A 15,646-nucleotide genomic window follows, 5' to 3' on the forward strand; every position below is an offset into this window, starting at 1 on the left:
TACCCCGACAGGAGGTGTGGTGATTAAACTGGTTGTTTGTCCACACAAACCCCAAAGGAAAGGGGAGCAGGCTTGGAGCAAGGGCGGTGTTAGCTGACCGAGTAAGTTTAGCGAGCGGGCTATTTATAGCCCTATTTAATATTGCAGCGGCCTCTGCCTCATCCACCCAAAGTCTCCCCTCCCTTGTCCTGCTCCCTGTGGCCCTGACTCCAAAGCAGTGGCCACCTTCTCACACCCTACCGAGTGAGTTCACTTAAGAATCTTGTTGGGCTCAACAGTAGCCCCCCCTAGACTGGAAGCTTTCAAGGCAGGCATCCTTCTGTTTTGTTCTCCGATGTACCCCAAGTGCCCAGACCGCATAGGGGGGGCCCCTCGATAAATATTGGCTGAATTAACTTGCAGACGTGAATGCTTGAAAGGATGCCACTCATCTGGACATGGGTGTATGAGTTTATTCTTACAGTGACGTAGGCCTCATAAGTCTATATAAAATGGGCAGAGGTACATGCATAGGATAGCAAACATTTCTTTCAAGAGATTGCCTTTAGGGGGAATGAGAAAAAGACCCTGCTTTCCAAAATCTTTTACATTTTTCATTTCTTCAAATAAGCCCTCTTTCTTCTGCTTTCCATATGTTTTGACAAACATGAAATCTCCCCGAGGTCCTTGGGGAACTGTACTCCATCATTAGACTCATCCTTCCTGCCACATCTCAGGGTTCATTTATGCGAAACTCAAAATGTGTTGCTCAAGAGCCATCACAGACAGATATGTCTCCCTGTTTTTGAGTCCTTATCACAAATGCAACTGGTTTCACTTTCCTTTCCGTGCCTCCTTTTCTCCCCACAAGGAGCCTGTGAGGCTGAGAATGTCGGAGTCCTCAGGGGCCACCTTTGGAGGCAGGAGAGCCATTCCCCCCAACACCTCCAACGCATCAGAGAATGATCCCCCCACCGTGGAGCTGCAGGGCCTGGTGCCCCGGAGCTTCAACCTGCAAGGTACAGTCACCTCCTGGGCCGCCCCGGCTGGCCGTCCCCGCGGGTGCTGGCTCAGCACCCTCTGTCTCCACAAAACTGTCTCTGTCTCCCACAAAAACTGGTCCCCTGCCAGTCTCTGGTTTTAAAGAAAGGCCTCCCAAACCCTCTTTTGGGCGGTAAAAGCACCAAAAACCAGGATTCTTGTCCCAGTTCTGTCACTTAACGGCTTTGTAATCTCAAGGAAGTCACCTCTGCAAAACAAGGGCATTAGCTGAGTCCTCTTCCAGCCCTACTGTTTTGTTTTTAAGAATGTTCTCTAGCTGGAAGTTTCCACTCCCAAAACACTGTGGCTTTTGTGATTGTCTAGCTCACACCTCCTTCCTGCCCCCTCCCCGCATCCATCGCTGTGAATCTCAGAGCTGGTGAGAGATGCTGGACCCTGACGGTAATGGAGATGGAAGCCCTCTGCTTCTCTCCAGAGCAGGCTGGGGGGCAGGTGAGACGAGCTGCTTCCTCCGCTCTTGCCTCCGCCCATCCGGAGGGACCTGCTCTGGGAGCAGCCGCCAGCCGCTGACCTCCACTCAGCCCTGTCAGCTGTGACAGCGCCCAGGTACCAGCAGTGGCTTGGTGACACAGACACCGTTCCCTTGGGCCACGGCAGGGACATTCAGACTCACGTGCCTGAATGGCATCCAGCGGGGAGCACATTTTGTCAGTTGCACACATGTACCCAAACCCACTTTTGCTCCTGAGGGGGCTCTGTGTATGGTTTCACTGGGGGGTGAACACCCACTTGTAGGGGTAGGTGCCCACGACCACCCTGTGGTGTGCGGTTAATCTGCCTTTTCCGAAAGAGACCAGAGGTTGAAAGCAAAGGGAAAGGACAATGTTGATTACGAACAAACCCAGAAAGTCAGAGAACAGCGTGGGTCTGGTGGGCAAGTTTGATTGTGTTAGTATCATGTCTGGACGGTGTGATATCCAGTTGTGAAGACAGAGAGGTAACCAGTACCACCCGTGGGGTACCGTCCAAACTGGGAGCAGGAGGCTTACAGAACTGAAGGGCATCTTCGGTTGGGTCGAGGGGCCAAGACAAGGTGTGGACTTGGAGTTCTGAGCTCTCTCCCTACCAGCTGCTGCACTCTCTAAAACGCCACCATTAGAACCACAGAAATGAGTTTTAAAGGACTTGCTAATCAACTCACCTAAATCCCCACGTTATAGGTTGGGAAACGGAAACCGAAGTATAAGCACTGGGTATTCACTCCTTCACTGCTCAGGCTAGGAGCCTTCCTTCCTCCCTTCCTCCCTCCCTTCCTCCCTCCCTTCCTCCCTCCCTTCCTCCCTCCCTTCCTTCCTCCCTCCCTTCCTCCCTCCCTCCCTCCGTTCCTCCCTCCCTCCCTCCCTTCCTCCCTTCCTCCCTTCCTTCCTCCCTCCCTCCCTTCCTTCCTCCCTCCCTCCCTTCCTCCCTTCCTCCCTCCCTCCCTTCCTTCTTTCCTCCCTCCCTTCCTTCCTCCTTCCCTTCCTTCCTTCCTTCCTCCCTCCCTTCCTTCCGTCCGTCCTTCCTTCCTTCCTCCCTCCCTCCCTTCCTTCCTTCCTCCCTCCCTCCCTTCCTTCCTTCCTTCCTTCTTTCTTTTTAAATGCAAATAAAATTGGAAAGTGTACAGATGTCAAATTACCAAGCAAGTTATCTTGGTGTATTCCGTTTTCTAGCCAAATTCCCCTCTGGCAGAGAAGACTCTGGGACCCAGGAGAGGGGGGCAAGTGCTGGAAGAAGTGGGCGGGGGGAGCAGAAAGAGAAAGGGGCACAGGAGAAATGGGAGGCACCACTGAGGCAGTGAGGTGTAGCAAAGGGTCCCCTGGTCCAGGACTCAAAAGACCCGGGGTCCTGTCCCACACCTGCCACTTGCTCACCCTGGGACCCCCGGCAAGTCATGTAAGTGTTCTGAGCCTCAGTTTCCCCATCAGCAAAATGGGAGCAATACCTACTTCACAGTTGCCGTGAGGATCAAATAACCAGTGGCTGTGAGAATACCAATCAATACATGCTCATTGATTCAGAATGTGCAGATTATCATACCTCTGCAAGGTCAGGAGCCCACCCAAGGGAACCCTGATTCTAAGGGGAATATGTGCAGCCTGCAGCCCCCATAGAATTAAAATGGACCAAAATGTTGCCAGTAAGAAAACTGCCAAAGAACTTGAGCAGGTAGGTCAATTTTTAAAAATCTGGGAATACTGGTTTTTTGGTTACTTATTTTTGGAGGCAGAGGTGGGGAGTTAGTTTGAACTGAATTAGTTTGAAAGATCAGTCATTATTTGCTTGGCAGTCATATGTGTCCACAATCCAAGTGACATTCTGGGGTACTTAATACAGGCCCTGGCATAGGAGTGTGTGTCCAGTGAAAAATCAATCCCTTGAGCAATTAATGACTCATCAGCCCTAGAGTCATTGTAGCCTTATTATTATGAACAGGTTCCAGGTTTCATAAACATGCATTCATTTAGTAGTTCTCATACAGATGAGCTAAGTGCTACATGCTCTGAAGATAGGACCTCTGAACCCAGGAAGTATAGCAGGAAGTCCCAGATGAGTAGAACAGAAGAAAAAGAACACTGTCTTGATCAAGGAGGTCCATTTCCCAGTTATCCTTCACATTTCAAATCTCTGTTTAATTGTACTAAAAGTGGGTGTCCTGGGACGAAGTCTGTCAAGTTGTCCCCAAGTCCCTGCTAAGACCTAATCACGTGGGTTTAAGTGCCATCTTCTTGCAGTTTCCTCAGTGGCCACTAGTGGAGGGCTTGTACCTCCCTGATCTCATCTGAGGATGACTGCTTCCAGGATAACAAAGCCCTGAGACAAACTCTCCACATGTGTTTCATGGAAGCTTTCCAAAGTGTCCCTTTAGCATGCTACTCTTGTGAAATTGACTGAGAAGGGCAGCGAGGCAAGAGGGGGAAAATGCCAGATTTTTCCCTCTGAATAGTCTTGTGGCAATCGATGTATATAATATATATTGAGTGTGTGTAATGCCTTTAATTCACAACTTCAGTGAACATTTGGTTAAGAATTCCTTTTGCCTGTATTTCAAAATGTACGAACGTACATAAGGTTCCTCCCATGTGGCAGCATGATATTTAAGAAACACTGAGATATTTGAGGTGACGGTGGAACCCCGGAGATGGGACCAGTCAGTCCATGGAGGTGTTTGATGTCCTCCTGTGTTTTTAGGGATCCTTAATGCCCCCTTTGAACTCAACTGTAGCCGAGAAATGTATCTGAAAATCCCCTCAGATTGTTTGGATTTGCATCCATTTCTAATGTTTTGCATGCTCATTTGGTGTTTCTGAAAATCTCTCTAGAGCCTTCCTGGTCTCAATGGTTATTTTAGCAGGAGATGTTCCGGAAGATAACCTTATATTCTTGGGCTGGTTTGACTCTGTTTTATTAACAGTAGGTGATCCATTTGCGGAAGTAATTATAATACTCATTTGGCAGGTCTAATGCAATTTGAATTCAAACTGGAAAGCAAGCTAGATCTATAAAAAAATCAAATGCAAGCGGGATCTAGTATTTTTCAGGGTAATGGGGTCTGTGCCTTTCTGATCGTCTCCTCCCTCCCATGACTCCACGTCAGAACTAAATCAACTAACTGACTAGTTAGTCATCCATGTCGCCTTTGTGCAGAGTAAACCTCTCTGGATTCGAAGTTATTGAAAGAATAAAAAAGGCCTTCAATGTATGATTAAGAGACGATGTTGTATAGAAACAGTTCACACTTTCCACTTGATTTGTGGGGAAATGTTTAATGATTGCGTCGGGAACGATACCAATCTCTCTCTGGGGACACAAAAATGAACAAGTCAATACCTGGCCTCAAGCAACTGTCCACCTAGTAGAAGAAACAAACAAATAAAAGGAATGACCAGTGGTGTCAGAGGAGTGGGAAAGAAGGCGAGGAAGGTTTCGTAAATACAGGACACCTGAGTTAGGTCTTAGACGATGGGTAGGAGTGCTGCAGGCAGACAAGTGCCTGGAAGGGCATTTCTAGCAGAGGGCACAGTGTATGTCAAGTAGTGAGGAAAAGAGAGGGGAGATGAGCCTGAGAAAAGTCAGCAGGGATCACATCATAACAGGCCTTGAAGACCTTACCTTTCCTCCTGCAGGGACAGGGGACTTGCAAAGGATTCTAAATAGCAAATGACATAATTAGAATTATGTTTATAAAAATAATGATAATAGTGAGGAGAAAATGGAGAGAAGGAGACACATCTGGAGGCTGTTGAGATACTTCAGGCTAGAGGAGAAATAGACCAATAGAGAAATAGAAATAGAGAAATAGAGGGATTTTAGTCCCTGGAAAAGGTGTTAGACTCATTTCTCTCATTCTAGCTTCTGCTGAGCATTTCTTATACAGAGTACAGGACATTTTAATAGCAACAGTTAAAAACAATAAGCTGTTTAAGAAAATGTTCTTAATGATTCAAATTAATGATAGTTTAAAATTCTGGGTGTCCAAAAGGAATATGAGAAAGGAAACTTTACCCTGTTGTTTTCACAATAAACCGACCTACCACCTCATGGACAGTATTTACACCTATAGTTTGGTAATAATATTACCAAAGATTGCATGGAGATCTCAGTTCACTAGGGAATTCCTAGGATATGAACCTAAACATTTAACTGATTTAAAGGTTCCATCTGTGACAGGTATAATCATTCTCTGAAGAATATCTTTACCACCTAAGGTGAAAATAATCCACTTTTTTCATATTAGGGGAAGGGTAGGAAGACAGGGAGGCAGCTGGCTCATGAGGAGAGATTATTTTTCTCTAGCAGTCCATCTTCTGATGTTTTGGAATTAGGCTAAATCGCGTTAGGTAGACTTTTGAAAGCTGTCACTTTGAAAGAGCAAGCTGCCAAGTTTCCAGCTACAATATCTCTCTCAAAACCAAAAAAAAAAAAAAAAAAAAAGTAGCTTAGCAATGAGTTGTTCTGTTCTGTTCTGCCAGGAACTGGGCTTGGACAGGGAGGAGCAAATTCCTTTCCTGTTTGTGGCGAATGGAGCCTGGGTGATGAGAAAGCTCTTTCAACCTAAACTACGTGTTGTTAAGCCAAGAAACGAAGCAAAAATCAATATTTTAGCTTAGTAAATGTTTACTGAGTGCCTGCTACATGGGAAGGAGCAATGGACAAGGAAAAGAACTATGATATTTTTATGCCTATGATCATATCTCATGACACCGTCTGTATAGAGTCCTTGCGATGATCAGGTATTATAAGAACCAAATACTTGACTTGATCTGTGGGTGACTCTCCATGAACAATGGAAGAAAAGGTATTTATTCAGTGGTGTTGGGGACCTCACCTCATTCCCCAAGACTTGGGGTAACCCTCAGTAACTCCATAGACCTATTGGGAGATTACATTGGAGAGAGGGCAACGTGGCTGCCATTTTCTTCTCCTTCCAGACAATAACGCCCCTGCCTATCCTATTACCTTTCTGTATGTCTTACACATTTGACTACAGTCTAGGACGTTATTTTTTTAAACTTGCCATCTCTCAGTGTAGCTTTTAATCTTCCATAGCTTAATCAAGTTTTATTCCTTTTTTAAATTAATTTTTATTGGAATATAGTTGCTTTACAATGTTGTGTTAGTTTCTGCTGTACAGCAAAATTAATCAGCTATACATATATATAACCCCCTCTTTTTTGGGTTTCCTTCCCATTAGGTCACCACAGTGCATTAAGTAGAGTTTCCTGTGCTATTTACTAGGTTCTCATTAGTTATCTGTTTTATACATAGTATCGATAGTGTATATGTGTCAACCCCAATCTCCCAATTCCTCCCACCCTCAAGTTTTATTTTTTAAATGAAATGTTTCTCTTAGATTAAATTATTTTAATATGAATTTTTAAGAACTTATTTAGGAAATTTTTACTTATCATTGACTTAGTTTCTCCCTACGTAGGGTACCACTGTGATTTCCTGTGATTTTTTTCTTTCTTTCTGAAGGCATTGACTTAGCGTGACATTGCAATAGAAAAGGTAAAGAGCACTTGGAAAAGATAACATTTAAAAAAATTCCATGTTTTGAATTAAACGTTGTCAAATGCACAGTAATGTAGACTACATTATTTTAAAACAAACTCTTAATATATATTAATATATATTTAGTATATATATATTTGTTTTCACTATGAAAAAAAATCTAGTTGGGTTGGCCAAAAAGTTCGTTCGGGTTTTTCCCTAAGATGTTACCCAATATAAACCCAACATAAAAACTATGATCGGGGTGGGGCTGGGGGTGGGGGGTGCTTAGGTTTTATATACTCAAAGGAATTCATTAGCACTTTTGCTTACCCTTTGTTATAAGCGGTCTAAGTGAACTGTGAAATTTTCATTTTATTCCAATCTGAAACAAAACTGCTGGTCTGGAGGCTTTGTGTTATAAGACCCCGTACATTATCTTCAACAGTATATAAACACAGTCCTGAAACTGGCATATTTTGAGAATGAAATTGTCTGATAAGTTATTTAAAGGACTTGTATGGTTAATACTGTGATAACTGGAATAACCTATTTTAAAATGACTAACCAACTCCTAGCTCCAAATTTTCAGATATTATTAAATGTGTTTAAAGTGAAAAGTGGCATATTTGCTACGGCAGTTTTGCACATTGCCCCAGGCTCAGTAACAAGGTGATTAAGACATGGTCTGGTCCTCAAGGGGCTTACAGTCTACTAGATAAAATCACTTATATTAAGATAATGCTAAGTGACTAATGATAATAGACTGTTTTTTAAAAGAAAAATATATTCTGGCAATTGAGAGGAGAAAATGACTCCATCCACCTGTAGATATTCAGGAAGAGAAAAGCAAGCCTGTCTGCTGAGAAGACAGGCAAAGTAGCGTTTTCTTATTTAATCCCACCATTTTGCAGATGAGGAGACTGAGGCACAAGTTTATGTAACTTGTCTAAAGTCACAAAGATAGTAAGTGTCACAATTGGAATCTGGGTCCAGGTAGTCTGGCTCCAGAATCCATACTCTTACCCACTATGCTATTCTACTTCTCCTAGCAATAGCAATATAATAATAATAATTTTGAGAATTTACTAGGTGCCAGATACTATGCTAAAGCACTTTACGTATATTTTTTTTTCCATTTAATGCTTACACCAACCCTATGAGGTATTTCATTGCCTTTCTAAAATTAAGAAAACTAGACTCAGAGAGATTAAACGACTTTTCTGAGGTTGCACAATTAGTAAACAGTGAAGCATCTCACAAAACGTATTCTGAAAAATCCTCCACAAAGAAATAGTTCCCATGGCCGTTTAACTTTGGAAAGCATTGCACCTGTAGGAGGTTTGCGGTGCACATCAGCATGTGACAGTCTGCCATAAATTCTGCAAGAATCCTGATTAACTTTGGTTAAACCAGCACTTCCCAAACTTGTTTAACTATGGAACTCTTATTCTTCCAATACCCATCTATACACTTTGCATGGCACTAGCACAGGGACAGACTGATTTTTTTCTTTTTTCTTTTTTTTTTTTGGATGCACCGTGAGGCTTGTGAGATCTTAGTTCCCCGACCAAGACCAAGGATTGAACCCGGGCCCTCGCAGGGAGAGCGCAGAGTCCTAACCACTGGGCCACCAGGGAATTCCCAGGATGGACTGACTTACCCAGACTCACTAGACATTAACCAGATTTGCTAGACTGGAGCGTGGAACCGGAAAGCCAGGGTTTTCATTTGCAGTGAGAACTGGAACCAATGAGAACCAGATACCAAAGAAAGACTTGACTCTCTCCAGCTTTATCTTTCCGTGTGGGCAGACCTGCTGGGGCAGCCAAGACCTTAAAGCGAATATACTGGTTTTTAGGGGCACGTCGTCACAGGGGTGGGGTGGGAAGAGCTGAGGCAGACCCTGGCAGTGCGTCAGGACCAGGGCATTCACTCCCTACAGGCAGACTGGACCCTCCCCATCCCTCACCTGGAATTCCAGCACTGCCACTGCCCAGTCCGTTTTCCCCTCTGTCACCGGAAGAAGCAGTTTACCTTTGCATAGGCACAGATCTAACCATGTCCGTTTGCTCTTTCAGATTCTTCACTGCATCCCCAGTGCAATTAGACGCCACGCTCCTTAACACGGTCTGCAAGGCTTGCAGGAGCAGCTCCTGCCTTCCCTTCCACTGTGGTCCCACTGCTACGCTCTAGCCAGCCAATCACCTTTCAGCTTTTAAAGTAAACCATACTGTCTCTCCCCTCAGACTTCACTCATCCACCTCTCTTCCCCACCTCTCTTTTTACCTGGAAAACTTGCTCAGCTTTCTGACCCCTGCTTATACCTCACTTCCTCCAGAAAGCTTCCTTAATCCGCCCCCCTAATCTGGCTTAGGGGCTCCTACCCAGAAACCCTCCCCTACTCAGACTCCTGTACTTCCTTTGTCAGGGTGTTCATGACACTGTATCGTAATTACCTGTTCACTCTTTAGTATCTACCACTGTGCATTTATGTAAGTTGCATTTATTTGGTGGTGTCCTAATCAACATCTATATCCAGGTCTTGAATGGCAACATAAAATAGCACACTTATGAAATTCCTGGAGAACAGGAAGTTAGGGAGGATGTTAATATAGTGAATATATACTTAGGGTCTAAAGTTATCTTAAGAATTCAGAGCAATTAACCAAATACAATGGGATGAAATTTAATGTGAATACATGTAAGGCCTTAAAACTGAGCTAAAAAGAAAAAAACAGTTGCATTGATAGAAATGGCTGAATAACAACATGAGAAAATGACTTATAGGGGTCTGGACTGAGTTTTAATCCACTACTGGTAGAAGTGACATCAGAATGTATTTTTAAGCGTTTTGCTTCATCAGATGCTTAATGTAAATCAACAATAAGTGTATTCAAAACACTAATGGTATCTTGGACTTAAATCATAGAAATATACTATTTATTTTGAAAGATGCAGTGGTCTCATTGGTTTTCATCGGAAAAACCATAACCAGAGTAATGTACTTAATTCTAAGAAAAATGCTATAAGAGAGAAATTCATAAAATGGAATACGTATATTTCAGAACACAGTAATGGGTAGAAGGTCTGGAAATAATTTCTTAAAGAACAGTAGAAGATATGGAGAATGTTTTACTCAGAGGAACCCTAACAATAGTCTTTGTATACCAAAAAAGTGACAGATGAAATGAATAGAACATCTTCTATATTTACGCAGAAGTTGGAACCAGGATCTACGGTTAGAAAAATTACAGGGAAGAAGATGTCAGTTCATCTTATAAGGATTTTTCAAATAATTGGGTGGTTTAAAAATGGCCTGTTTGCTTTACAAGATAGTGGGTTCCTTGTTCAGATGGAGGCTAAAAGCCTAAGTATTAGGAGATGTTTCGTGCAGTACATAGCAGGTCTACCAGATGGTCCAGAAAGTACCTTTGCCCTCTGAGATTCTGTGAGAGTGCAGTATCAGTATATTCCTTCCACTGGTGCTGATGAGTGGAGAGCTGATTAAACCCTTTTCTGAGGAATTAGGTTTTTAGACATTTTTTAAAAATAAAACAAAACATTATTAAAAGTCACAGTGCTAAGAAAGAGGGCCAGATGAGTTGATTACTAAGGCTCTTCTCTTGGGACGTTTATGATTCTCCAGCTCTTTCAGAAGCTGGTTTAGCACTGGGGATTGTGACCTTAATAAGACCAGAGAACTTAGGAGGAAGGCAGCTTGGAAGAGAGAGCTATAGAAATAAACATCTTCAGACCACAGCATAATGGAAGGAAACTGCCCTTCAGGGGACCATGTACTACAGGGTTCTGAGATGAAGCAAAAATAAAATTGCATCTTGCACTTTCTGTTTGCTATAATGTTGCAGCCAGAATAGCCCATTGAGCACCATGCAAAATATAAGGTGGCGCCATCACAGTTCATAGTCAGCAAGCTCAAAGGAAGCCTCTGGTCCCACTATGCACCGGGCATAGAGTCAGACCCATTGCGCTGTTAGGTCATTGAATCTTTGTAGAAATTCTCAAGATATCAGTATCTTCATTTTAAAGGTGAGAAAACTCAGCTTCTGAGAGGCAACATCCCTTACCTAAGTAATTATGAGACCTGAGATTCAAGCTCAGGGTTACCTGGACTTTGAATTCATCAAGGGTGTTGCAGGGACTCCTAGACTTTAGACCTGTAGAGTACCTTAATGAACCCAATTTCTCCATTTTGCCTATGAGAAAAAATGAGGCCAGAGAGCACCAGGGGTCCTGCACAGGATTCCTGTGTAAAAGCAGAGGAAATCACTGAGTCTTTCAGGGTGAAGCCCCAGCTCTCTGTGTACACTGAGTTCACAGCCATGAGGACAAACCATGCAACAGTCAAGGCCAGGAAAAGGGAGGGAAGGCAAGAGGCCAGCGCACACTCCCCACCTCGCCCAGCATTCTCTCTCCAGTGCCCCTTTAGAACTCCAAATGCGTACACAGAAATCTGTGTTTAGACTAGATCTTCTAAACTGCAGTGTAGACGGGTAGTTAGAGCTACCGTCACATTCAGTGATCATTTGCAGAGGGAATGGGAAAAAAGCAAGAGGAGATCTAACTTTTATCCAGTGCTATCATGTCTCAGATAAATATATAACTGACATTTACACTCCCGATTCCAAAAATCAGAGGAAAAGCCTGTAGATTTCGGCTTCACACCAGGGTTTGCTTCCAGGTTGGTTGTTTAGTAGCCAGGGAAATTGAGTCTTGTTTCAGCATGTGCAAAGTGGAAACAATCCTACCAACCTCATAGGAATGCTGGTATCCTTCCTCCATGCCTGTTCCCTCTGTTTCCTGCCTTTGAAGGACAAGATCTACTTTTAGAATTACAGAAGGGGGCTGTGGGTTGACCCTTCCTGAAGTAAGAGGAGAATTTTGGATTGATGATCAACTTTGTCCTTAGAACATCCCTTGCAGGCTTTGTCAGATTTGATTCCTCCCTTTTTAAAGATAAGAAAATTGAAGTGGTATTCCCTGCTTATCCCAACGTATGGAGGCTGTAGTCTTTGTGGGAAGCACCTGACACAACGAAAACCAACATGAGACTCGGATGTGAAGCCTTGATCTCAGGTGCTAGTTCCTCTGTATCTAGACCTATTGATAGGCATTATCAACACAGCTTTATTATCCCAAAGTGAGTGCCGTGTGGTCTGAGATGAGATCAGAAGGGGAAAATGCTTTTAAAAAAATCTTCTTTGAAAACAAGGATGTCACAAAGACTGACTCCCAAATCTACCAGCCCCCTGTATAGCGTTTTATCTAATAAACCTTACTACCTTGCGTCTTCAGGAAAAATAGCCTTGTTTTTCAAGTTTGTGTTTAAACCAAAGTTACTCAGTGGCTTCTCTTGATTGTTTTCTTTGTGTATAGACTACCTTAATGTTACGGCTGTTCACCTGTTCAAGGAGAGATGGGACAGCAACAAAGTGGATCACCACACCGGCAAATACAACAACAACAAGCTGATTGTACGTAGAGGACAGTCTTTCTACATCCAGATCGACTTCAATCGTCCCTATAACCCTAGAAGGGACCTCTTCAGGGTGGAATATGTCATTGGTGAGTGCCATGTGCAAGCCCTATTCATGACAGTCATGATACCATGGGTCATAATGGAGGAAGGGTAAGGTATAGTTGTGTTATTTCCTGGAATCATACTTTAACAGTTGGCTGGAGCTGGGATTACATCCAACCCCTGGACCACTCTATACTCTAAGATGGGTCTGATACAATGCCAAACATCAACATATTATTTGCCTAATCAGGCAAAAATCTGGTATAAATAAAAGTGAATACAATTGGCATAAAATGTTAATGTGTACATAGGGAAAAGCATACATGGCTGATGTATGTATGTATACATGTATGTATGTATGTATGTATGTATGTATGATGTATGTATGTATGTATGTATGTGTAATTTAATAACGTTTTTAGAAAGCAATTTGGTATATCTGTTAATATTAGAAATACATATGAGCTCTGACCTAGCACTTCCAGTCTTAAAAATCTATACCAATGATATCTAAAATCTTAAAATCCACTTTTAAAAAGTGGGTATTATTTACTGCAGCATTGTGTATGGTGACAAATAGAACCCTAAAAGTAAACAACTCTCAATAGTGGAATGGTTGAAAATACTGTGATATATTCACATAATGGATTGTCAATTTGACCCATGCCAGATGACTTTAAGAGAGGTAGTGAGTGAGAAAGCAAAATGTAGAAGGGTGTACATAAGATCTTCTATACATGTGTGTGTAAATGTACATGTGCATAGATCAATACTGTGAGTTCAGAAAAGAATATGAAGCACACACACTGGTGTTGATATGGGTTCCATATTGGAAATACTGCCAAAAGAAAGGCAAGAGAAGCAAAAGGAAAGGGAACCAAGCAAGAAAGGGAGAAAAAAAAGTGACCATGATATGATTATATGGAGGCATCTATGTAAAATCATTGACCTGTGGGAATAAATATAAAGAAATTAAATGTAATAAAATTAAAACTAAAAATACTTCCTTGGGAAAAAAATCTATGGCCACTGATCTCTTGAGGAACATGGTTTGTGCTTACTTGAATTTACAATGCAAATTTGTATATAAATGTGGGAAAATTGGTTGAAGACAGAATAGAAGGGGGAGAGGAGAAAAGAGATCCCTGAGTCAGAATAAACAACATCAGTGCAGTGCTTGGGTTCTACACAGAATTGTTTGTTATCCCAGTTGTGCGAAAAGAAAAGGGAAAACTAACCTACTGTTCCTGTGTGTTAGGCAAAGTGAAATAACTCTAATTTAATTTAGGGAGCAGACTCTTATTGTTAATATTTTTTAATAATGGGTACTTCAGGTGAGAGAAGAATCCACAGATAATTTTTTAAACACTATTTTAAAATATGATGAAAATTTATTGTTATTTCTTTCCCTAAGTTCATTTATCTTTCTTTTGTATATATGTGTGTGCATGTATATGCTTGTTTGGACTAGATATGATTAAAATGTCCTTGACACATTTTTAGTAAAAGGATCACTCCATGCATGTGAGTAAATACCCAGAGTTTTTTTCCAACTTAAGGGGAATTTTTACCTTCACCTTTATAGCCAAATATTTCGGGCAGTGAGAAGAGGACAGGGAAGCTTTGTCCCTGAACTGGACTTGTCTGAGGTCTCAGATCTTCTCCCACACCCATTCATAAAATAACTATAATAATGAAAGTCTTAGGAAGAATAAGATGCATGTCTTAGATTGGGATTCCAGGAAACAAACTCTGAGAAGGAGATTTGTGTGGAACGAGTTTACTGGGGAGCACTCTCGGGGTCAACATCAGTGTGGGAGTGAAGGGATCAGTGTTGGGCAGAGAGCGGGGTTGAACTCCAATGAACAAAGGCTTCAGTGGATCCCATGGTGAGCTCTGGAGCTGGAGTGTATCTTTAGAGTTGTCCAGTCTTGAGGCAAGGGCATGGGTCATTTATACTCTAGCATTGATGGTCATTGGCTACAAGCTACCCCCAGGGAGGGAAAAATTAGTGTAGTTGGGTCTCCATGGCTGAGGGTAAACCCATGAGAGCAGCTCAATGAGAGCTGTGAGCCACCAGCATTCCCAGCATCGGGGCAAGGATGCCTCTGTCCTAAACACAAAAGGTCTGGGTGGCAGACCACAGAATCCACTACAGTAAGCATTTAATGCCTTCTCTTTTTATAAAAAGACATAGTACTACTTTTGTTTCTTCAGCAAAAAGGTGGGGGAGGGGAAGCATAGCAAATTTGCCTTTGAGATAAAAACCTATGTATTTTAAAAAACAGCATATCTCACACAACTCAATGTCAAAAAAAACCCCACAATCCAATCAAAAATGGCAGAAGACTTGAATAGCCATTTTTCCAAAGAAGATATACAGATGGCCAACAGGTACATGAAAAGATGCTCAGCATCCCTAGTTATTAGAGATATGCAAATCAAAACCACAATGAGGTGTTATCTCACACCTGTCAGAATGGCTAACATCAAAAATCTACAAATAACAAATGTTGAAGAGGATGTGGAGAAAAGGGAACCCTCCTACACTGTTGGTGAGAGTGTAAATTGGTATAGCCACTATGGAAAATAGTACGGAGTTTCCTTAAAAAAAAAAAAAAAACAACAACTAAAAATAGAACTACCATGTGATCCAGCAATTCCACTCCTGAGTATATATCTTTAAAAAACCCCAAAGCACTAATTTGAAAAGATAAACACACCCCAGTGCTCATAGCAGGACTGTTTACAATAGCTAAGACATGGAAGCAACCCAAACGCCCATCAGCAGATGACGGGATTAAGAAGATGTGGTATATACATACAATGGAATATTAGCCATAAAAGAATGAAATACTACCATTTGCAGCTACATGGGTGGACCTAGAGAATATTATGCTAGTGAAATAAATCAGACAGAGAAAGACAAATACTATATGATATCATTTATATGTAGAATCTAAAAAATAATACAAATGAATGTATATACAAAACAGAAACAGACTCACGGACGTAGGAAAAGACTTGTGGTTACCAAAGGGGAGAAAGAAGGGGGAAGAGACAAACCAGGGGTATGGGATTAACAAATACAAA

General features: G+C 42.2%; 1 protein-coding gene across 1 annotated transcript in view; it reads left to right on the forward strand.

Annotated features, from left to right (window-relative positions):
• The first annotated feature begins 862 nt into the window (after nt 1–862).
• Nucleotides 863–15,646, forward strand: part of F13A1 (coagulation factor XIII A chain) — a 140,447-nt gene continuing 125,663 nt past the window's right edge. Inside the window, exons 1-2 of the mRNA XM_068558050.1 lie at nt 863–998; nt 12,409–12,597. Of these exons, the coding sequence (XP_068414151.1) occupies nt 869–998; nt 12,409–12,597 (319 nt within the window). The 5' untranslated portion in view covers nt 863–868. The remainder of the gene's footprint in view (nt 999–12,408; nt 12,598–15,646) is intronic.

The sequence above is a fragment of the Eschrichtius robustus genome, chromosome 12 (assembly GCF_028021215.1).
Source record: "Eschrichtius robustus isolate mEscRob2 chromosome 12, mEscRob2.pri, whole genome shotgun sequence".
In the NCBI taxonomy this organism is placed as follows: domain Eukaryota; kingdom Metazoa; phylum Chordata; class Mammalia; order Artiodactyla; family Eschrichtiidae; genus Eschrichtius; species Eschrichtius robustus.